General features: G+C 37.3%; 3 protein-coding genes across 15 annotated transcripts in view; 2 read left to right on the top strand and 1 right to left on the bottom strand.

Moving 5' to 3' along the window:
• Positions 1 to 996: 996 nt before the first annotated feature.
• Positions 997 to 7,424, top strand: LOC117784144 (FMRFamide-related peptides). The gene is made up of 2 exons (XM_034621799.1): positions 997 to 1,101; positions 6,031 to 7,424. The coding sequence occupies exon 2, from the start codon at positions 6,039 to 6,041 to the stop codon at positions 7,062 to 7,064; it is 1,026 nt and encodes a 341-aa protein (XP_034477690.1). The 5' UTR covers positions 997 to 1,101; positions 6,031 to 6,038; the 3' UTR covers positions 7,065 to 7,424.
• A 793-nt stretch (positions 7,425 to 8,217) lies between these two features.
• LOC117784143 (electron transfer flavoprotein-ubiquinone oxidoreductase, mitochondrial) lies at positions 8,218 to 10,989 on the top strand. 2 transcript variants are annotated; one of them, XM_034621798.1, is made up of 6 exons: positions 8,218 to 8,333; positions 8,514 to 8,593; positions 8,825 to 9,051; positions 9,119 to 9,690; positions 9,755 to 10,204; positions 10,264 to 10,989. In XM_034621798.1, the coding sequence occupies exons 2-6, from the start codon at positions 8,566 to 8,568 to the stop codon at positions 10,799 to 10,801; spliced, it is 1,815 nt and encodes a 604-aa protein (XP_034477689.1). In that variant the 5' UTR covers positions 8,218 to 8,333; positions 8,514 to 8,565; the 3' UTR covers positions 10,802 to 10,989. The 2 variants fall into 2 exon arrangements, with proteins under 2 accessions (XP_034477689.1, XP_034477688.1); XM_034621797.1 differs by having other exon boundaries at positions 8,221 to 8,333; positions 8,505 to 8,593.
• Positions 10,990 to 13,930: 2,941 nt separating this feature from the next.
• LOC117783046 (myocyte-specific enhancer factor 2) overlaps positions 13,931 to 23,322 on the bottom strand; it is a 58,348-nt gene continuing 48,956 nt past the window's right edge. Inside the window, exons 5-13 of one of the 12 annotated variants that reach the window (XM_034620211.1) lie at positions 21,737 to 22,172; positions 20,726 to 20,929; positions 19,166 to 19,532; positions 18,675 to 18,773; positions 18,299 to 18,429; positions 17,008 to 17,180; positions 16,457 to 16,911; positions 16,007 to 16,075; positions 13,931 to 15,078 (exon numbers count right to left, since the gene is read on the bottom strand). In XM_034620211.1, the coding sequence (XP_034476102.1) occupies positions 14,888 to 15,078; positions 16,007 to 16,075; positions 16,457 to 16,911; positions 17,008 to 17,180; positions 18,299 to 18,429; positions 18,675 to 18,773; positions 19,166 to 19,532; positions 20,726 to 20,929; positions 21,737 to 21,790 (1,743 nt within the window). In that variant the 5' untranslated portion in view covers positions 21,791 to 22,172 and the 3' untranslated portion in view covers positions 13,931 to 14,887. Of the gene's footprint in view, positions 15,100 to 16,006; positions 16,076 to 16,456; positions 17,181 to 18,256; positions 18,430 to 18,674; positions 18,774 to 19,165; positions 19,533 to 20,725; positions 20,930 to 21,736; positions 22,173 to 23,322 lie in introns of all 12 variants that reach the window. The other 11 variants (XM_034620212.1, XM_034620208.1, XM_034620213.1 and 8 more) reach the window with 11 other exon arrangements.

The following is a 23,322-nucleotide window of genomic DNA, read 5'->3' as shown; positions in this document are numbered from 1 at the left end:
ATCGGGATGCTGAAGGCGCCACAATGTATCCCGTTACACGGCCATAAAACTCCATAAACGGCCGACGACGACACGAGGCCAAATTATACCGCATACGCACACGTAGCCCTCGTCCAAGTCTCAAGTCCATAGACCAGGCTAATTGGACGCCAGCTTACGCATTGCTTCTGCCCCCGCTCCGCTCCAGTCAAAACTTAAAACTGGGCGGATTGTAACAATTGTGGGCGATTTGCATACAATTTGGCGCTTGGATTACCAGAAAAGCGGCGACAAAATGTTGCTGCGTCATTGTTGGCCACAAAACAGAGACAGATACAAAAAAAAAAAAACAAGAAAAAAAACAGAAAAAAAGCAACCCAGATGACTTTATGCATGACATATTAACAAATACATAGAAATAGTATATTTGTGCAGCATACAGTTAATAAAGATAATAATAATAATAATGTGCAACACAATGGCATTCATTGTTTGCTGTCTGACAGTTTTTCTGTCACAACAAACAAATCACAGCGAGCAGCAAACGCTTGGGCAGGGGAGATGGTGGGGAAGGTGAAGGGGCAGGAGGCAGTTGCAAGCTGACATTGTCAAGGCTGTTGCAGCATATCGCTGGCTTGCAGCTAATAAACAAGATGAAAAATGTTGCCAGCTCGTGTTGAAATATGTTGCACAGACTCAAATTGTGGCAACACTTGTTGCTTGCCACATCAGAAACAACAACAGCAATACCCAGCATTTTGGCAGCCATTGTATGCCTGTTGCCTGCTGCCTGCTGCCCATTATCCTTAACAAAGGACAACGTCGGCTGTCGGTTGTCGCTCGTCGGTTGTAGGTTGCAAGTTGTCGGCTGTCGGCTGTCGTCTGTCCTCTGTCGCCTGTCGGCAACTCACACATATAAAACCGGATGTTAGGCCAAACATTTGCACAGAAGTGTTTCACATTTGCGCGGTCAACAAGTGTCCTGCCAAAAACATACTTAAGCAGCTAATATCACAGTGTAAAGTTATCTAAATTCCAGCTACGATTTCATCCTGTGGCATGTCAATTTGATTGCAACAACAATTTCAATTCACCATTAACTGTCCAGCTGTTAAGCAAAGGGTGAGTTTAATTTGTAGAGTTCAGCGTTAAACTCAAAAGTTGACAGGTTGAATTAAAAACTGGATTTTCCATAATATTGAATTTTATTTTGAAATCATTTTTAAGTGTGCAGAACAATAAATAAACAAGTCTTTGTTTTAAATATGTAAATCTACAAGTACTCTATTGAAAATCATAGATTTAAGTGCTCAAAAACTAGGCCAATAATCAATTTTTGTTTTTCATTTACTTGTGAAATAATTTATTGATTTATTTTTAAGCCAAATTTATATGCATTTCAGTTTTTGTACACTTGCAAGTCAAAATGCATAAGGAGCTAACAATTGCCTGTCAGAAATTTATTAATTTGTTAAAAGGATTTAGCCAGCTACGACCTTTGTCTATCTGTTTAGTCTTAAGCTAATAAATTAATTAATACAAATTAGTAAAAAGCTTATTAGTTTTTAAGAAAAAAAGTATATAGTATGTTTGATATTTATTTCAATGTTTACTTTCAAAATAAGAGAACTTGCCAGATTCATGCTTTAAAATTTAGAACTTCCATATATATCAGAACTCAACACATTTTTATGTGAATAAAAAATTTGATCATATTTTTACCTCTAAACTGATTTTGCATTTAAATTTTGCCCGTTTCGAAAATTTAGGTGTTTCATTTGAATCTAAATCTAAGTTTATAAAATAAAAATTTTTTCGAAAAATCGAAAAATTATAAAACAAATTTTATTTCAAATAACCTTTTTTATTTAATTTGTTCAAACGAAAGTTCAGCATTTTTAATAATAATAATTTCGTTATTTTTAAAACGTTCAAAATTATGTATAGCTTACCATAACTTCATAAAATAAAACTATTAATTTGGTATTTAGACTTTTCACATAAAATGACTTTCCGGGTAAAATTTTATATTAAAAATGGGTTTTGTAAAATATTGAATTACATTTACTTTAAAATTGCTGACTTGAGTGCAATGGCAACGACCTGAAACAATGCGCGTGCAATGCAAATAATGTTACAATTGAAGGTGGCAAATAGTTGCTGCCACACACACACACACACCACACACATACAACTAGACTACACACACCAGGTCCGTTTTGGGTTAATGAAAGCAAATTGAAATATTTATGGCTACACTTTGGAGAGAAACAGAAGTGGCGGAGCAACAAAGCGACTCTAGATTTTCATTTACCTTCGCAGTTTTCAGAATTTTGTTCTGTTTTAGTTTTTATTATTGTTGTTTTAGTCGTATGTTGAATGCCAGCTGGTCAGGTGGCATTTGCAGCTCAAGAACTTGCTGCGAGGCGTGAACAATTTTTGATTTATCACTGACAATGTGAGGCTCTGCTTCTGAACTTACAACATGGGGCAGGTGTCTCTGTTGCACATACCATGCGACAATCATTTGTCTTATGTTGAGAGATGTTGAGCTGATGTTGCCTGTCGCTGATAAATTATATTTAAATGTGCCGAATGATGTTTGCTTGCCAAAAACATAATTCCTAAGATACATCTACAGCTCGATGTCAGTCACATCAAATGTATCGCATTGCGGAACACTCATAAGGTATGAAAATCTGATTAAAATTGCTTTGTGCCCCCAAAAAAAATAAAAGCAAAGTGTCAGCTTTCAAGCCAAGCTAAAAGGCTGAGAGCTTGTGCTAAACGAATTAACGAGTGTGTGTCATTGATACGAGGCAACGTACACGTACATAAGACAACGGTGCGTATGCGTAATCTCGAGGTACTTACAATGCGTACTGCCCACAGTTTCGAAATATGTGAGTTTTAAGTACGCATCTCACTTTTTGTTGAAGGAGAAATCAATCAGCCTGTTTGACAGTTGTCATTTTGAGCGGTAGCTAGAAGTACCACTCCACTCCACTCCATTCCACATGTTGCAACATCCTTGAGTGGTGGCACATCATAATACATTTGACACACTCATAAATTTAGCAACTCTTCCACAACGCTGTCGTTTGACTGCAACTTCAATTTGTGCCCACAAATTTGTCGGCATTCGATGCCACCAAATGTCGTGTTGCAAGTGCCACTTGCATTTTTTTTTTTTTTTTGGTTTAATTGCAAGCATAACAAACTGCAAACAGCAAACATTGTATTGTGGCAATAGGGCACAGGAAACAGGGCACTTGGTTGAATGTTGCCGCAAAATGCTGCGTCGTTGATTTGACTGACAAATTGCCATTGGCCTGGCCCAAACCATCTGCCATCTCTTTCGAACACATTCATTTGCCACTTATGTCCAAAAATGAATGTAAGCTGATTGCGTCTGCAACCAAATAAATATAAAAAAAGGAAAATCACTTTTTTTTTTCTTCTTACACATATATAAAATTTTTTTCTTAAAAATTACGCTGCGACAGTTTGTGAAATTTGTACATTAATGTTGAGTACAGAAAATGTATGTTAATGAGTTCAGGTTGCCAACTCATCAGCCACTGTTAGTTGGGGTCAACTTATTGTTGTTTTTTTTTGATGACTCTAGACTTGCCAAGTTGTTGTTTCGTTTTTTTTTTTCTTTTTGTAGCAGCTATTCGCGATAAGTTGACCAACTTGCCAGAGATTAATGTCAAGTTTAGACGAGCAAATCGACGTTATTATTTTATTAATAACTCGTTTTCAGGGTCTTCTTTGAGTTATACCTACGGAGAACCGTTATTTGTATTTATATTTAAACTATTTAACGGTTTTTTTTAAGGGAACTTCCACTTGTCAAGCTGTAAAAATAGATTTCACAGTATGAAAACGTTTATTTACATAAAAATTTAATTGCTAATCACAATAAAATTAGGCTTATCTTCATTTATTAATAGTCATTTTTATATTTTTAATAAATTGAGCTTAGTTTTAAAGGGTATTTTTAGTATAAAAATTTTACTCACATAAATATTTAATTGCCAGTAGCAAATCAATTAGGCTTAGCTTAAAGTACAAATAAGCCAATTTTCTATGTGTAATACTTATTATCTATTAAAAATTAATTTTCCCTTTTCAGACTGCATTTAAAATAAAAAAAAAAATTATGAAGTTAAGCTTTCGTAGAAAAAACCTTTTACTGCCCATACATTTTTAATTACTAATCAACATATAATCTTAATGTATTGTTGAGCATTTTTCTATCTTTAGCAATAATTTAGATTATTAATCATATTATAATTAATCGCTAAGCATCAACTTTTATAAAGACTTTCAGTTGGGAAAAATGTCTAAGAATAGGGCTTTAACTGCTTATAAGTACTTAATTTGTAACCACAACTCAATTAGGCTTAGCTTAATGCATTATTCGTCATTTTTCTAGTCTTGGCCAAGGGGGCATCTCAGCCTTTAGCTGCATTACTTACCAACCTGATCCTAATGCAGCTGAAGTCCCGCTTTGAGTCCCACATTGCTTTCCTCGCCACATCCATAAGCCATAATCATTTGCATCTCTAATGGCCTGTTCTGTTCTGTTCTGACGGAGTCCGGACGTTCATACATCAACACCTACTCGAGCTTTTGTTCTGGCCTGGCCTTTAGCATGGCCAATGCCAGTTAACGCCTTCTACAAGTTGTTTCAATATGAGGAAGGAGGTGAACTTGGTCGTGTTGCTGTTGTTTGTTGTTGTTGTTGTTGTTGCTGGTGTTGCCTTTAATGCGCTTGGTTAACTTTTTACGCGCACATTCATATTTCGCTCTTGGCCACGCAGATTATCACATAAATATTGTTATGGTTAATTAGCGGGACACTTTGTCTGGCCAAGAAGAACATGAAAAATAAAGGCGTTAAGACATTCGCTGGCTACCGGATAAGTTGCCAGGTTATTCCCGTTGCTCATCCTGTCAGCTAAGTAAAATGAATAGGCGTTAATGTGATTAAAACTTGTAATAGATAATGCGTCAAATTATTTACTTAACACCTCATAATTATTATTATCTCACTTTATCACTTACCACCAGAAGCCGAATCAAATATCGGTTTCAGTTAGAGTTTCAGTTTTTTTCATTCGGTTCCGGTATCAGTACCGGTACGTAACGGTACATGAAATCAATTTTGAAACATTTTAAAATTTTAAAACGAAAATATTTGAATGCAGAAAGTATTAAGAGGCCAAAGCATGATCAAAATAGCATTCCGCTTGAAAATCGGTTCAGTTTTGATCAAGTTATGACAGTTTGAAGTTGTTCAGATTTCGGATTTAGCCACTTTACAAGTCAAAATTTTTGTTCAATTTCACATGATTTTTTACAAAAAAATGAAACGTCTCAGAATCAAGTTTAAAGTATTGTTTTATGCTATTTACGATATAAGGAGTTGATTAAAAGTGAAAACTTAAGATTTAAAATTTTGAATTTTCGAAATTTCAAAGGGGGGACCCTTAGCATCTAAATCAATATCTAATCAAATCTGGAGGAAAATATTTTTTTTTAGAATTTAATTAAATTTAAATGCAATGAATTAAAATGCCAAATAATGATTAAAATGACATTCCGCTTAAAAATCGGTTGGGTTTTGGCAAAGTTATGACAGTTTAAAGTTGCTCAAGCCTCTGACCTAGCAACTTTACAAGTCAAATTTTTTCTTAATTTTGACATGATTTTTTACAAAAAGATGAAAGGTCTCAGAATCAAATTTAAAGTGTTGTTTTATACTAATTATGATATAAGGAGTTGATTAAAAGTGAAAACTTGAGATTTAAAATTTTGAATTTTCAAAATTTCAAAGGGGGGACCCTTAGCATCGAAATCGAATCTTGGTCGAAAATAATTAAATTTTTTTAATGAACAAAATTTGAATGCAGAATGAATTTAGAGGTCAAATCATGATCAAAATGGCATTCCGTTTGAAAATCTATTCAGTTTTGATTAAGTTATGACAGTTGGAAGTTGGACAACTCCCTGATTACCTCTCCTTTTTTTTGCTTTTTACAGTTGTAATCATGGGCATTGCGTTGATGTTCCTGCTGGCCCTGTACCAGATGCAATCGGCCATACACAGCGAGATCATAGAGGCGCCCAACTATGGTGACAATGCTCTTATGGAAACCACTCAGGACACCAACAACAACAACAACGAAAACGAGCTGCTAGATGCGCTGATGGATGAGAAACCGGAACAAACCGAACTGGAATTCCGCTATCCGATCTCGGCTATTGGCATTGATTATGCCAAGAATTCGGTCGTGTTGCGTTTCCAGAAACATGCGCGCAAACAACGCTATAAATACGATCCTGACTATGAGATGAAGCGCAAGTCGCTGCAGGATAACTTTATGCACTTTGGCAAGCGGCAGGCGGAGCAGCTGCCCCAGGCAACCGGCAATGGATACTACGAGACGGTGAAGCGTGCCGCCATGGATCGCTATGGACGCAATCCGAGTCAGGACTTTATGCGCTTCGGTCGTGCTCCGTCCGATTTTATGCGCTTCGGACGCGCCCCGTCGGATTTCATGCGTTTTGGCCGTGATCCCAAGCAGGATTTCATGCGCTTTGGACGTAATCCCCAGCAGGATTTCATGCGCTTCGGTCGCCCGGATAACTTTATGCGCTTCGGCAGGAGCATGCATTCTCCCGAGGAGTTGCGCAGTCCCAAACAGGATTTCATGCGCTTCGGTCGTCCGGATAACTTTATGCGCTTCGGTCGCTCCACACCCACGGAATTTGAGCGTGCTGGCAAAATGGATTCAAATTTCATGCGATTTGGCAAGAGTGTACATGGAGAAGAGGCAGGATTAAGCAGCTCGGAGTCGAATCAAACCAAGGCAACTGAAGGCAAGCAACAGCCAAGTGATGACAGCAATCCCACTGACAAGGCCATAACCATGCTCTTTCAAAATCACCACCACCAGCAGCAGCAACAACAACAACCACAACCCCAGGAGGAGCAACAACTGAAAAGCAGCGAACAGACTGATCCACAAAACAACCTGGATGACAGCAGTGTGGAGCAATTCTATGAGCCATAGATTTGTCTGACCATTCGCACATTGTAAATATATTAATTGGTCAAAGCTGAAACTACTTAAAACTATGTCATTTTATGAGAGATATTCTCAAAAACAAAACTTGTAATTCCATTGAATTTTTAATGGGGCTGGATTAAAAATTCACCACACATTGATCTGATCAAAACAAAATATCACAAAATACCAAAAAAACAAAAAAAAAACTATAACTAATAACCAAAGGTTTACATACACTCGCATACACCCACACCATACTTATTAAGTGTAATATCAAATACAATATTGAAATGTTAAATGTACTTCCTTCAATGCATTGAAATGTTGTGAAAAATCTTTTAAATAAAGACAACTCGCTAACTATTCATCGTATTTCTATCTATTTGGGCTGATAAATTTTTCGATATTTTCCCTGACATTAGCATTGACCTGTTAAGGTTAAAATTGTTTAATCTCGCATCATTTTTGTTAGAATTTTCTAGATTTTTTTATATTTTTTTTTTTAGAATTAAATTTTGTAATTTCTCTCCACGAGGGGTGACGAACTTCAGACATTCAATAAAATGTTTACCTTTATCTTATGTTATTTCGAATTTTAAATCTTCTTAAAATTGTTAATTAATTACAAAGTTACGGCATTTGCTATATTTTCAACACCTAATATTAAATTGGTTGACTTGGCGACAGCTATTTATTGTTCCCACTAAAAACTTGCCAGCACTGGAACCTGTAAGCTGCCAACAGTGAGAGTATGCGCTGGCGCGCTCTGTCGGTCAGCAGCAGTGTCGCCAGAATCAAAAGCAAGTGGCGCGCAAAAACTTTACACAGTGTGGCAAGGCGACAGTGGGAGCGACACCTATCGGCCTGCAAGGTGACCTAAAGTATTAACATTGCAATGTAAGATAACATTTTGATGTATTTAATATAAATTTTGTAAAATTGTATGCCATAAGCTAAAATTGTAATTAGACAATTTTAATTGAATTATAGTTCAGGTAAAGTTCATTATCTTTAATGAATGCTAGAAGCAAAGGCGGGTAACAACTGACAAACGCCGTAACTGACCTCTTCATTAAATTACAAGCGCCACCTTTTGTCTGTTTGCAAAACCTGTTTTGATTTCTAAGCAATTCCGATACAACTCTATTTTGCAGCTGATCAGTTTAAGTTCTCTCGCGTTTGTTTTATTTCTAAATGTGATTGCAGACAAAAGATCTGCAGAACGTATTCGGCACTGAAATCTTTAAGTGCGAAGGACAAATCAACAAATAGGTAAAACACTTAAGGCGTCTGTCTGTTCAAAGAATTCGAACCTTAACCGCCGCATTGTCGCAATGTTTGGTCGAGTCTAAAGTCCAACTTGTTGCTCTGTTGGCGGCGGCAATATTTGTTTTTGTTTGCAATCAATGTAAATACAAATATATTTATTATTATATATTATATACGATTTAGAACTTGCAATTAAGCCAATCAATTGCTGGCAATATTCTTATTTTCTGCGAAAATGTCGGCGCTCCTGAAAATGCATAGAGGTGAGTTTAATACCGAACAACTAAAATTTATTGAAATACAACAACAAACAAAATGTTGATTACATAATTTAAATGTTTTGGGATGAAGAGATCATCAAATGAGACACAGAGATAATAAACTTGTACAATTTATATAACGATTAGCAGAGAATCAATTGAGCAACAGTCAGTTATCAAAGCTCTTATCAATAATACATACATGTATCTTTTGTTAATCATAATATGTCATAGTTCATAAGCTGTTCACACCCGCCTTTGTGCGCAGTGTGTCAGAGGCAGCCAAGTATCCAAGGATTACCACACACTACACTTTGAATCCCCGCGAGAAGGACGAGAGATGGAAGGAGGTGGACATGGAGCGTTGCATCGAGGAGGTGGACATTGTTATTGTGGGCGGTGGACCAGCTGGCATGTCAGCTGCCATTCGCGCCAAGCAACTCGCGGCGGAGCAAAATCAGGTGAGTCTACAATCTTCAGTCAATCTTCAAGTCATTAGATTTCAATCTTCGTCTTCATATTTCGCAGGAGGTTCGCGTGTGTGTTGTGGAAAAGTCAGCCGAGGTGGGCGGTCACATACTTTCCGGCGCAGTTATTGATCCGATCTCACTGAATGAGCTAATCCCCGACTGGAAGGAGCAAGGTGCGCCATTGAACACGCCTGTGTCGAAAGATACCTTCTCCTACCTCACGCCCACGGGACGCATCTCGATACCCATCTTTAAAGGCTGGCCCATGGATAATCATGGCAATTATGTTGTGCGCTTGGGTCATTTGGTTAAATGGCTGGGTGATCAGGCAGAGGCCATGGGCGTTGAGATCTATCCAGGCTGTGCGGCCTCTGAGGTGCTGTTCCATGAGGATGGCAGTGTCAAGGGCATTGCCACGAATGATGTGGGCATTGCCAAGAGTGGAGCACCTAAAGAGACCTTTGCCCGTGGCATGGAGCTGCATGCAAAGACCACTATCTTTGCCGAGGGCTGCCGTGGTCATCTCTCCAAGCAGATCATGCAAAACTTTGGCCTCAACGTGGGCAGCGAACCGCAAGCCTACGGCATTGGACTTAAGGAAGTTTGGGAGATAGCTCCCGAGCAGCATCAGTGAGTTGCAGTTGCTTTAAAACCAAAGCATCGATTCTTATTCTCATTACTTATCTCCCCTTAGACCTGGTCTGGTGGAGCACTCAATTGGCTGGCCTCTGGATCGCTTCACATACGGCGGCTCTTTCCTGTATCATCTTAACGAACCCACGCCCACGATAGCTGTCGGCTTCGTTGTTGGACTGAACTATAGGAATCCGTGGATCAGTCCCTTCCAGGAGTTCCAACGCTTTAAGACGCATCCCAAGGTGCGTCATGTCTTCGAGGGCGCCACACGCATTGGCTATGGTGCACGTGCCATCAACGAGGGCGGTTTCCAGAGCATACCAAAGAAGCTATCCTTCCCGGGCGGCTGTCTGGTGGGCTGTAGCGCCGGTTTCCTGAACGTGCCACGCATCAAGGGCTCCCACTACGCCATGAAGAGTGGCATGCTGGCCGCCGAGAGTGCATTGGAGGCCATCAATGCGGGTACGCAGACAACAGCCGGTGTGGAGCCCAGCAGCTATGCGGATAAGTAAGTTAAATTCAAAGCTAGCATGTTTATAAATTAATTTAAATCGTTTTCCTTTGCAGAATTAAAGAATCCTTTGTATGGAAGGATTTGTACAAGGTGCGCAACGTGCATCCATCGTTCCACAATCCCTTGGGTCTCTATGGTGGACTTGTGCTCAGTGGCTTCTCCATTTTCATGGGTGGTCGCGAGCCCTGGACGTTGACACATGGCCCCCAGGATCACGAATCGCTGAAGCCAGCAAATGTCAGCGAGCGCATCGTTTATCCCAAGCCAGATGGTAAAATCTCCTTTGATTTGCTGTCTTCGGTGGCGTTAACGGGCACCAATCACGAGGGCGATCAGCCAGCACATTTGACCCTCAAGGATGATCGCATACCCGTCGATCACAATCTGGCTCTCTATGAGGGACCCGAGCAGCGTTTCTGCCCTGCTGGCGTCTATGAGTATGTGCCCAACGAGGAAGGCGGCAATATGAAGCTGCAGATCAATGCACAAAACTGCATTCACTGCAAAACCTGTGATATCAAGGATCCCAAGCAAAATATCAACTGGGTGGTCCCCGAAGGAGGCGGTGGCCCCGCCTACAATGGCATGTAAGCTACACTCCCTGTTTAAAACAATGGATTGTAACTGTTAATTATACCACAACTGCATTTGATTAGATTGTAATTACATAAAAGTAAACGAAATTTGCTTCGAAATTATCTTACAAATTAAAATTAAATGTTTAAGTCGAAAGTCGAGAATTTAAAGATGCAATAAAATGAAAACTATAGTTTGTGAAATTCAGTTGCCAAAAAGTTTTTATTTAAAAGTTTCTACTTTCGGTTTTGTTTTTTTTTTTTTTTTGTTTAAAACATCAACTTAATAGGTAATTGTTTATTCCACAATCAATTTTCAAAACCTTTCATATTCAGTGCACGGATAAAACTTGTTTACAATTATTAACTAATAATTATTCATATCTGTATCTTTTTTTTGTTTGTTTGATGTTTTCCACCAAAACGGTAACTAATTGTCCTAAACATAATGCTTACGGTTTAGTTGTAAGTTATTTGAACAGAGATACATCGATGGTTATTACAATATAATATCTGTACTTGACTGTACACGTAAGTAATATCAACTTGGAGCGCCTTTATAAAGATAACTTAACTATATGCATATCACTTAATTATGTTTTTCCATATTTGACAGCGTTCTCAAAGTTTTAAAAACATTTAAACGCCATTTTCTATACCTGTTGCTTAACTTTGTTTAAGTATTCTCTATGTGGATTATATGCTATATTTGTGCCTTTTGTAGATCTTATGATGATTGCAAATGGAAACACAATTTTTTGCATAACAGAAATACAACGTTTAATATGATTGAACTAAAATGATATAATAAGATATTTAAACTATGTGTAAGACAGGTGAGATATACATATATATATATTTATATAATGAAGTATGTTTAATGCATAAAGTCTTTTGCCATTTTTAATTGGATTTTCATTAGTTGGTAGGTGTGTCACATAGAGTATATCCATACAACAGTGCATTGTTTCAACATTTATACTATAATTTTAAACGAACCGGCTAGAAACAGTTAATTACCAATAAACATTGATTACGATATTCAATCATATATCATTTGTTGTGGTCCCTGTGACCATAAAACGCCTTGTAGACGGCCAGCTATACAGTGCACTGATCCAATCTAATCGTATATATACCTATATATATTTTATTTATCATATATGTATGATCTCTTAAAGTATTCAAACCCTTTTATGCCAATTGTAATTTAGCCTGTTCAATGTTTTTGTACATTATGTGCTGCTCTACTTGAGTTATCCTTTTTTATCCAAGTTTCAAATGTTCATTTTAATTTTAAAGCTTAGTTTAAGTACATTTGTAATTGTTTTTTTGTTTTTCTCGGTTGCATTAACTACATTCTTTAAATAGCACAAATAACACCTGTATTGAAATGTTTCACCATTAAGTTTTTTTTTTCCATTTTATATATCATTTTCAGCAATTGATCGCTGTTTAACATTTATTTATATGTTTATGTTTATTTCATTTAAGAGGCACTGTTTTTAAGGCAACACTACAGAGTGAAGTTTCATTTACCAGGATTTATGTACACCAAACTGAGAATTGTAAAACAACTAAATATAGAGGAAATCTGGAAAAGTTCATTGCAAATTATATGAAAACTCATTTTAGGGTTAACAAAACATTGTACACATAACAACTGTAACACTATAATCAACATTCACTTTTTTATGTATATATAAGTATTTGTTATAAATATTTTGTATATAGTATGTCCTTCTTAAACTTTTCTTGGAGGAGAAATTGGTTTAAATTATTTATGATTAATTTGCCAGAGAATTTCGCAGATACTCATATTCCATTATTATTTCTTTTGAACTGTGAACTCTGACAAATGGGTTTCCGAATAATTTAAACTATTTATTGGGATTTTCTGCTAATGTTCAATGCTTGCCCTCAGATCAATCTGTGTCTTAATATCATATCTATATTCAGTATATTGCTAGAAAATATGTAGCGCTGGCTACTTTATAGTACATATATATGGTAGGTACATATATAATATATATATATATATATATATATGTGTATATACTTGTTCTAAAGCTTGTTTGTTCTTCTTTTGGGAAACCTGTAAAGTGTAAATGTTTATTGTTTGTGTTCATTTGTTGTGCATTGCGGATCGTACAATTCGGGCTATATGTATATGCACAGCTGTTACAGTCTGCAGCATACGTATAGGTACAATGCGAAATGTACATACATATGTAAATACTGTTGTATTTTTTGCATATGTTCTTCAATTTTGTCTGTTTCTTTTCCATATTTTTTTTTACAATTTGCTGTGGAAAGTGCAACAGGTCATGTTTTGGTAGCGCAAATATTTACAAAGCGCGTTTACCTCTTTAGTGTGAATACGAGTACTTAAATAACTTGGGCAATTGACAAGTAGACAGCCACGCCCACCTTTTTATAGGTACTTATAGTCCATACATTATCTGTTTGTTTACAAACTTATAATAAAATAAAAATAAAACGATAAAAAATGAAATGAACTGAAAATAATTGTTTATAATCATTTTATTTAAATTATATTTTGTGTTTATGTTGTTTTTGTTTTACAAACTGCATTTCAAATTGTAAATGGTAATATGTAAAAATACAAAACTTAAGGCGCAACATTTGAAACGCTTCAAATCGAAACAGAAAATTTACTTTAAGTTTAATTACAAATTATGACTTCGTTTTGCTTAGAGAAGAAGAGAATAAAGTCTATAAAATAAGAGCTTAAATAAATTACAATTACTATTAAATCAAGTTTTGTTTGTATATTTTTTTTTATTGTTTTTATTGATTTTGTTTGTTTTCTTCAAACTCAAACTGTAGCAAACTAAAACTTAGGCATTATATTAAGTTTACAAATTAATATAAACGGAGTCGTTGAATAAAATAATTAATAATTTGTATTACAAGCTGATAAACCGTATTGATAAATTGCACAATAATAATTAATAATGAAAGAAACCAAAAAGATAATAAAAAGAAAAACATTGCATAAATGTTTTTGAGTACATTCTCATGCGTATGTGTGTGTGTGTGTGTGGAAGTGGTGTGTATAAGTGTGTGTGCTCACATTAACAGCTCATAATTATATGTATATATATCATTCATAAAGTCTGACTTGCATGTTTTACGTATCTTGTAATTATATTTCTTTTTGTATGTAGTTCTAGTTTCAGTGATCAATTTAGCCTAAAAACCAAATAAAATATGTACATCATACTTGTTTGTTTGGGTGTGTGTGTGTGTGTGTGTGTGATATTGTTGACTTAAAGTTAACATTAAATTGAATTAAACTAAATCAGCTCAACACACTAATAACTAACTAATGCTCTTTTCGAGTCGCAAGTCGCTTTCAAAACTCACTTTTATCTCTTGCGCTTAGATATTAATTTCAATTTATCATAGTATCATATGTAATTAACTAACTACGGCTTTCAACGGCTCTTGGGGGAGTGACGGGGGGGAGGCAAATATGACACACATATTTGTATATAGGTGTATATATGTTTAGATGTGTGTGTGTGTGTATATATAATTTAAAATTATAACTATTACCATATATAATATATATGTATTTGTATATGTTATATATATACTTATTAGCATAAGTTACACATTAGACAATAATTGTAGATATGACACTGTCACTTGTTTTGCTTAAACTTAAATCAATAACAAAACCTTTCGCTTCCAGCTCGACTTCCCATTCATAACTATTGCACTGGTCTGGAAACTGTTCTTGTTCATCTCAATATTTTTCTTCTATATGTTGTTGTTGTTGTTGTTGTGGTTGTCGCTACTGTTGCTCCGGTGCATAGCCAACAGCTAGATGTTGGCCATAGCAATCGTAACTGCCACGCCCATAATTAATCGCATTTAGAAACGTGCGACTTGATGACGTTGTTGTTTCTTTACGCGGTGGCGGTGGCATCATGACCAGATCGTTGTCGCTCTCGCTCTCGCTGTTGCTGCTGCTGTTGCTGCTGACTGGCTTCTTGTTGCTGTTGTGATGTTGCTGTTGTTGTGGTTGTTGTTGTTGTAGCTTATAGTTGCTTAAAGCGGCGCCACGTGCCGGCTATGTGCCCCATCCGCCCGATATTCTCGGCCTTTTGTGATTGGGCGCATCATAATCACTTAATTGTTGCTGTTGTTGATGTTGCTGCTGCTGCTGCTGTTGTTGCTGCTGCTGCTGTTGCTGCTGCTGCTGCTGTTGTTGTTGCACAGCGACGGCAGCCAGACGTACATCCTGTTCGCTGCTGGGCGCACCTGCGTTTAAGATAATAAAATCTGTTAAACTATTAGTTTGAGATGCACTGATTTCAAATGTGTGTGGCACGGGCAACAGGCGGGGGCTTTTTTAGGGCCAGACGCAGTGGCATTCAACGCCTGGCAACGGATTAACAATGTATGTGTGTGTGTGTGTGTGTGTGTGTGTGTGTGTGTGTGTGTGTATGAGTGTACTGCATGTGAATGCATGTACAGTGGCTCACAGCTTATTTGACCCACTGCTCTTACATATTACAAATGTTCAATAAGTTTATCTTTTAATCGGAATGTTGTATAAACAAAATATTTATATTTTTGTTAATTAGTTTATTAGCAATTTCTTTTTTTGTATATCTTAATTTTGTGATTTTTTGCAACCTTTCCTTATAATATCTTAATTGAAAAAAATCAACGAAAATATTGTGGGTCGAATTAGCTGTGAAGAAACTGTAACTGTCTGTGTGTGTGTGTCATTATCAACTTGAGTTAGTCAAGAAACTAATAATAAGTAAGAACAAAGTCAGGCAATTATAAGATTATGCTCTCAAGCTAAGAACAAAACTGGGAATTGAAAATAAATATACAATTTTCAGCAAAGACAGAAAAAGATTGTAAAACAAGGAGAAAAATGGCTGGCAATAAAATCAAAAGAGATTTGACGAATTTTGATGTGTAAAAGAGCCGATAAGCAATCGATAAATTAACAAAGAGTTATCGATAATTGTCAGAGAGTTGCTTCAAATGCTTATTTCTTCTTAACAGCAACTCAATAATTTATTAATCGATACTGTCGATAGTGTTATCGCTAGTTTATCGGCTCGCGATGGTGTTCAGGTGCTGTGTTTCTCTGTGTGTGTGTGTGTGAACATGTATGTACATATGTATGTTTGTTGTTGTATGCGTTTTTGATTGTTCTTGGCCAATTTACCGGCAAAATTCCATCTAGGATTATGTCCCATAAGAGCGCGGTACGGATATCCTTCATACTTATCATGCCCTAAAAATTGTCATATATATTTGTTGGTTGTTATTGTTATTATTTGAATTATTATTATTTGTTTGTGTGGTTATAGATTGGTTAATTAAACGAACAAAATTTCGGCAGCAACACGAAGGAAAAGAAAGAGAAAGTTTGGTAATCAAATCAGCTGAATTTCTAGCACGACACACGCGGCGCATGCGTAATATCAGATATTGCGCATACGCCGCTTGAGCCGCCTTAACGTTTTTATCGTAGCTTTAAAAAACATGCCGCCAAAAAGAACATTTTTAATAAAAATTAGTAAAAATATCCAAATATCAAATTAGCAAGCGAAATTTCATTTTAGCGGGGAAAACTCTTCAAAAGGAAAGAATTAAAAGTGAGACTTGGACATACCTGGAGTCGGTGTTATGTGGCCAGTGGATGAGGGCCGTGAATTGGGCATGACCAGATGCTGTTGCGAATGACTTAGGACGCTCAAATTGGTGGCTTGCTCGGCGCTGCCGTTGGTGCCACCTCCCCCGCCACCTCCCCCGCCGCCTCCACCAGGCGCTCCAGACAATATGCTGGCATTGTTCAAGTGTGTGATGACATTGGATGCATTGATTGAGCCACCACCACCACCACCAACGCCACCACCACCACCACCTGTGGCACCACCATTGGCTGAGGCATTGCTGCTGGTGCTGCTGCTGCTGGAACCGCTGCCCGTTGAGCCGTTGCTATTATGCTGATGTCCGCCGCTGGCGGAGAGATCGCGTGGCGGCGATTGTGGCTCCGCCTTGACCTTTATGGAGACGGGTGAGCTGGCGGGCGGCGGTGTGCTATTCGAGACAGCCAAGTGCGATAGACTGCAAGGCAGATTATGATGTTGGTCGCCGTTAAGTGTTTGCCTGCTGGGACTGCTGCTGCTGCTATTCGCCGGGCTCGGGGCCTGGACTACCCACCTAGTGTGCTGCTGTACGAGACCCTGATGCCACTGCGGCAGGCTCATTATGTCCGCACTCATCGCCCCCGATGACGAAAAGTCCTGCGCCCCAAATGAGTAGCTCGTCAGCGCGGGCATCGGTGTCTGCAGCGTCACCACCGGCGTATTCAGCGATGTCTGGCTCTGTCGCTGCTGCAATGATGTTGAGAATTGATGCAGCTTCAATATTTATTAATTATCATAATTAAAATAATAATTTATTTATATGTAATATTTATAATAATAATCTATATATATAAATCTCTTTGTTCATCTGACTAACTCACTGATTTAGCATTGTACAAGCCAAACGGCATAAGTTACATGTTTAATATTTGGACACAATATAACGAAGATAAGACGGCGTTTTGCAAAATTCTACCTGCAAGTGTGTCAAAATCGAGGCGTTTACTTTACTAAGAACTCAAATTTTTTTGTTGCTTCAGAATTGTAGTCGTGACTAGCACATAACTAATAAGTTATTCTTGTAGTGCTAGGAAGCAAAAAAAAAAAAAACAAATTTATATATTTAAGTAGAGACTTTAGTCAACACTTTTAATCAAATCATAGATTTCTGGATGTGCAAATTGATAAAGCTTCAATTTTTAGAATCAAATAGGTCTCTCCTAGAACTACAGATCTCTCTGACTTACATATATATATTCAACTTTATCATCTTATTTCATTGAATTTCAGATATTTATCAAAGACTTTTAAATATGAATTTAACACATCATCTATTCAGAATATAATTCTGATTAAGAATATTAAAAACCAACAACAACTTAATTTTGTGCTATTTTTTAAAGTAGTTAATATGTTATCCCTCCTGGCAATTTGGATTTAGTCATACGAAGCTCCCATCTAATCTTATGAATAGTAAACAAAACTTTGGCATTCAAAAAAATAAGCAAAACATACTTCAATTAAACTAAGAAAGTGATTTCATTACGTTAATAAAGTGTCCTTAGTTACTTTAATTTAATTATATTTTTTCAAACCGAAACTAATTTAATTGCGTTCGTTTAATACATTTTTTAAATGAAAATAAATAATTCTGTTAAAAAAAGGTATTCAGTTGAAATTCTCAGAAATCCTGCTACAAATCTGAATGTATTATTAAAAATACTTTCTTTTCTCAGTAAATAGTTCAAATTTCTAGGAAGCGTCAAAGCCGTTCTTAAGCAGTATTATACTTGTGTTTGTTATCTAATATTTGTTAAACTCACAATTCTAGTTAGTTGATGGTATTGTTGTGAAATTGAACTTACATCTGCATAGGCCACATCCTCCGCTGTCGCCGACATATTCGGCGCTATAGTGGGCGGTATAACGACACGTAAATTGGAAGCTCGTCCGTTCTGGCTGCCCGGTGATTGTTGTTTAATGGGCAAATGATGCGCTGCAAAAATAGGATTAATTGTTCAGTAGACTGGACAAATTGCAGGGTATCAAGTGTATCTGCGATGGCTGGATGAATGGATGGAAGTAATTGAGTGGGCAGACAGTGGGCGTGTTTGTCAGTTAAATAATTTTGCTAACTAAACTAATTTGTTATATTAAACGTATGTATTATCTAAGGGGGTTTTGTGTGGAGGGGGGGATAGGGGGTTTCCATTGTAATATGATTATAGTCATTATGCCCACCTATGCCAGGACTGGGACCTGGACTGGGTGATCCCACAAGCGGCGAATGTGAATGTGGATAACCGTTTGACATCTCCAACATGGTACCCGATGGATAGACTGATGAATGAAATATATAAGAATATGCAATCGTTTAATTACTTGAGCACCATTAAAAATTGAAAGTAGAAAAACCAAAACAAAAAACTGCAGGCAATGTTAGAGATTAGATAAAGAAAACGTCTCAAAATACTTAAAGTTTATTTATTATTAAATCTTAGTTGGATTCCTAAACGAGTTGTGCATGCATAATACAAAAAACAAAGAGTTTCAAAATAGATTAAGAAATAAAAATAACACAAGACGCAAGATACAAAATATATGTATAATAGCGAGTAGCGAGTAACTGATAACGACGAGTAGCAAATAACGAGCAACTATAAAAACGTGAATAGAAACAGAAACAGAAATAGAAATAAATGAAAATTGTGCACCCGGGACACTGTACTAACTTATTAAGGACATCCCACCTGAATCCGTCTCCGAACTCGATGGACGTGGGCTGATGTTTGTGTGGGACATTTGTGGGCTGGCCTGCAGCAGATTCTCACCGTACGAACCCGGCACTGGCACCGATACTGGCAGCGTGTAACTCGTATTTGGCATTGGTCTATTCGGTCCACCACCGCCACCGCCACCACCGCCGCCACCACCGCCACCGCCCCCCGTGACACCGCCAATGCTCATTTGGTTGCGCTGCATCATATTTTGAAATTCCTCGTCGATCTTATTGTATTTGGCTTCAGTGCGCGGTGTGAGCGTGTAATCGGTCTCCGCTTCGGGTGAATCCGGTGACATGACGCCGTTTTTGTTCTCCTTCTGTAAATGTGAGACAAAACAAAAAAGAGACAGAGAGAGAAATTGTTAAATTGTGGGTTTAAACAGAGACGTAAATGGGGGAAGGCGGCAAGTACTCGTAATTGGCCGTGGCAAGCAGAGAGAGAGAGAGAGAGAGAGAGAGAGGGGGATGGGTCATGGCAGAGGTAAGGGAAGCGAGGGGGTTGCTTTGGCACTTGACACGTCGCCACTCTGTTGATGTGCTAAATTATGTAAATCTTGTCTACGCTCTGCACGGCATTAACATTACAAAACAATTTAAAAGGCAGCAAACAAAAGACAGCAACAACAACTACAACACGAGATACAACAACAGCGACAATGTCGCATTAGAAATGCTAAATACATTGGCGTCTATGCCCCTACTCCATCTCTCTCTCTCGCTCTCTCTCTCTCGCTCTCTCCTCTGTTTTTTTTTCCTTGGCCCTCTGCATATTCCCATTATTGTTAGAGCCCAAAACTAAACATTGTTGTTGTTGTTATTGCTATTATCTGTTTTGTTGCTTTGTTTGTTTTCCGCGTGGCTGCTGCGCTTTCACAGCTCATTTGAGTGTTCATAATTTTATGCAACTGTCAAACGTTTAGAGACTCTAGATAAATACCGATAGCTTGGTCGATCGATTAACGAGTGTAAAGCAACGAATGACGCTTAAACAATTTAACATTTATAAGTAGAAAGTAACGAGCTTAAAGCAGCGAGTAACAAGTTATCGTCTACTTCAGCGTTTCGCGGTAAAAAAATCAAATAAAGATTGTTCAAGTGACGAGTAACGAGTGTAATTTAACGAGTAATTGCCAAGCATTTGATTAAATGTGAAGCAGCGCGCGACTGAGAAGTACTTCATTATCTACGAGTCGAAAGTAACGAGTATAAAACAGCGAGTGACTTTATATCTGAAGTTATTAAAACTTAACAAGTAACGAGTACGGCAAGTAAAGTCAAGATTAATTGTCAAACACCGCATCATCGACAAATTGAATGTAACGAGTATTAAGCAGCGAGTGACTCTGAATCTTCTGTAACGATTTTTTGGCAGCGAGTGACTATGGCGCTTTAAGTACAGAGTGTAACAAATATAAAGCAGCGAGTGATTAAATGCAGAACCTCATGACAAAAGTCTAAATATAGTTTTATTACGTAACGAGTAAAGAGTGCTAAGCAACGAGTGACTTACCTCAATTATATTCTTGTTGGTCAGCGATTCATGTGGTTCATTGTATTCGGTGTACTTCAACAACACCCGATCCATATCAGTGCTGGCATACTGATACAGCTTGTTGCTCGACGAGAAGATGATCAAGGCGATCTCACAGTCACAGAGCACTGACAGTTCATAGGCCTTCTTCATAACGCCGAACTTGCGTTTGTTGAAGGTCACCTGTGGGTGTAAATGGGGAAAAGGGGAAAATAAGAAAATGATAGGTCGGTTTACAAAACTGTTCCTCAATTGCCTGCTCAAATATTGATGTAATTAGACGCTAGCCCCTTGTACACTAACTGCGATTGGTAATGAATCGATTATGGCCAAGTCAAGGCCAGAGGACAAGTTATTGTTGTGAGGTGTTGGTGTATGTATCTGTGTGTGTGTGCGGGTGTTCATTTTGTTGTCGGTTATGACGCGTTTACGACTTGGTTAGGCATTAACCTTTACGATGCCACAAATGTACTTAGCTTTGTGGGAAGTCGTTGCACAGTCACGCACATGAGGAACAAATTGTTGAAATGAACAAAAAGCAACAGTTGAAAATTTGTCGTACAAAGTTGAGACTCTTGAGAACGTAAAATATTTGAAAAAAGTGAGCGCAAAGGCTTAACTTCGAATTATTAATAAAAAGTAGAAGTAGCAAAAATTAAAAAAGAAGTAAAAAAGAACTACACTTAAGTGATAATGAACTGACTTTTTAAGGCTATCAGCTAGTCACATGCCACGTGGGTGCGACTGCATTTAATGCTGGCCATTTTTTCATTTTATAGGCTTCTTGGCAGTTTTGCCACAAGCCCTCGACTTTTCATTGCCTCCTTTCGGGTCATGATACCATTTGAATTTGTTTTGAATTACTCTGACTCTTTGTTTTATTTTTTTAATTAATAAAGTTGAAGCATTTCTATGGAAGCAACATGGAAATGTGGCAGCCAATAAAGGAAAAACGCTGATTAAATTAAGTATACGCAGCGTTAAACTCACCTGTCGATTGCGCTCGTCGGTGATGCGTGAAATTTGAATTTTTTTGCGACCCATGGCAACAGATTCCGATACAGATTTGATGCTCAAATATAATAATAATGATGTCTATTGCCCTGAGCACGTCTTCAGGTTGAAGTTACTGTGCTTCCTTGTGTTTGTCGATAGAAATGTTGGGAAGTATATGCTTTAATTCTGCTTATTTTGGATGCTGTAGTTGTTGTTGATGTTGTGGCAGACGTTGGGCATATTTAATAGACATATACTTCTCTCACTGCTCTATTTGTTATATATAAATATATATATATAGGCTTTGTATATAACTGCTGGACGGCTTTTCGACGGCTTTTTCTTTATTATTGTTTGCAGTTGTGATTGTTGTTGTTGTTGTTGTTACTAGTTAAATAAATATGTTGCTGTATAAAGTGTTCTCAGGTATCTGCAAATAAAGAATAAAAGAAATACATATAATAAAATAAATTGATATGAGTAACCATGTGAACAACTTAAACAAGAGCAAAGGGATGAGCAATCATCTAATAGAACCTACACACATACACACAAAGAGAGAGAGAGAGAGAGAGAGATTGGAAAAAGCCTCTGTGGGTTAACCCACTTAGCTGCTGACTTCAAAAGGATATTCAAAGGCAGCCATTGAGCCAGGCAACTTGTTGACGCTTCATTGGCCACGTGCCGAAAGTTCAATGCACCTCCCAGTTTATGCCACAATGTGGTACAGGACATTTCTGACCCATTTCGCTACTGTGTCTGGCTTGGCCTATTAAGGACATTACTTGGGTTAATTTATGGGCTACTCATTGCAAATCCTTTCTACGTAGGCTACTTTTTACCTTGGCCCTTCAATGAACGCAGTTCGCTGGACACGCTCTCACGCGTGATTAGCGTCATTTCCTGCGTACGCTTTGATGTCCTTCAGGTGCCCACGCACATGCACAACACACACACACACACACACACACGCACACAACCGAAATCAGTAGGCTCCAAAGAGCACTTCAAACTGCGCACTGGCCACGTTGAGTACATTATTTATTTATCAAAGCAGAAAGAAATTACAAAACACAAAAAAAAAAACTAAAGTTTCGGCGAGTCTCTTATTCAGAATCAACAAAAACAAACTTATTTGTTTGCTTTTTTAAGAAAAACAATAACAGCATAAGAAGAAAACAATTGTACACAAATTGGAGTAAGCTCCTGAAATAAATTCTTTCGGCTTGCATATTTCTAACAAATATTTATTAACTACATTATTTTTATACACTGTTTAATTTCCTTAAATAAACTTGAGTTGTTAGTAGTGATGTAAAAATATATCGAAATATCGAGAGTATATCCACTCGATGATTTTTTTGACGATCTATCGAATTGATTAAATCGATTTCCATGAAAAATCGAAAACTTACAGGGAATTGTACATCGTAGTTAATTTGTAGAATTGAGTTTGGTCGTTCAATTTTTGTTGAACGACCATAATAAACAACCTATTAAATTGCCAAAATTTGACAAAAACATGAAAACGATGCAAGAAAAATAAGATTTCTAATAAAAGTTTGCGTTTTCAACTACAA

Source organism: Drosophila innubila, assembly GCF_004354385.1.
Source record: "Drosophila innubila isolate TH190305 chromosome 2R unlocalized genomic scaffold, UK_Dinn_1.0 1_C_2R, whole genome shotgun sequence".
Taxonomy (NCBI): Eukaryota; Metazoa; Arthropoda; class Insecta; order Diptera; family Drosophilidae; genus Drosophila; species Drosophila innubila.
Note: the sequence above shows the minus strand (reverse complement) of the source record. Positions and strands in the feature narration are given on the sequence as shown.

Coding starts and splice junctions, on each gene's coding strand:
- LOC117784144 (XM_034621799.1), top strand. CDS start 6,039: ATGGGCATTGCGTTGATGTTCCTGCTGGCCCTGTACCAGATGCAATCG.
- LOC117784143 (XM_034621798.1), top strand. CDS start 8,566: ATGTCGGCGCTCCTGAAAATGCATAGAG. Junction 9,052..9,118: donor TCGCGGCGGAGCAAAATCAG/GTGAGTCTACAA, acceptor CATATTTCGCAG/GAGGTTCGCGTGTGTGTTGT. Junction 10,205..10,263: donor CCCAGCAGCTATGCGGATAA/GTAAGTTAAATT, acceptor TTTCCTTTGCAG/AATTAAAGAATCCTTTGTAT.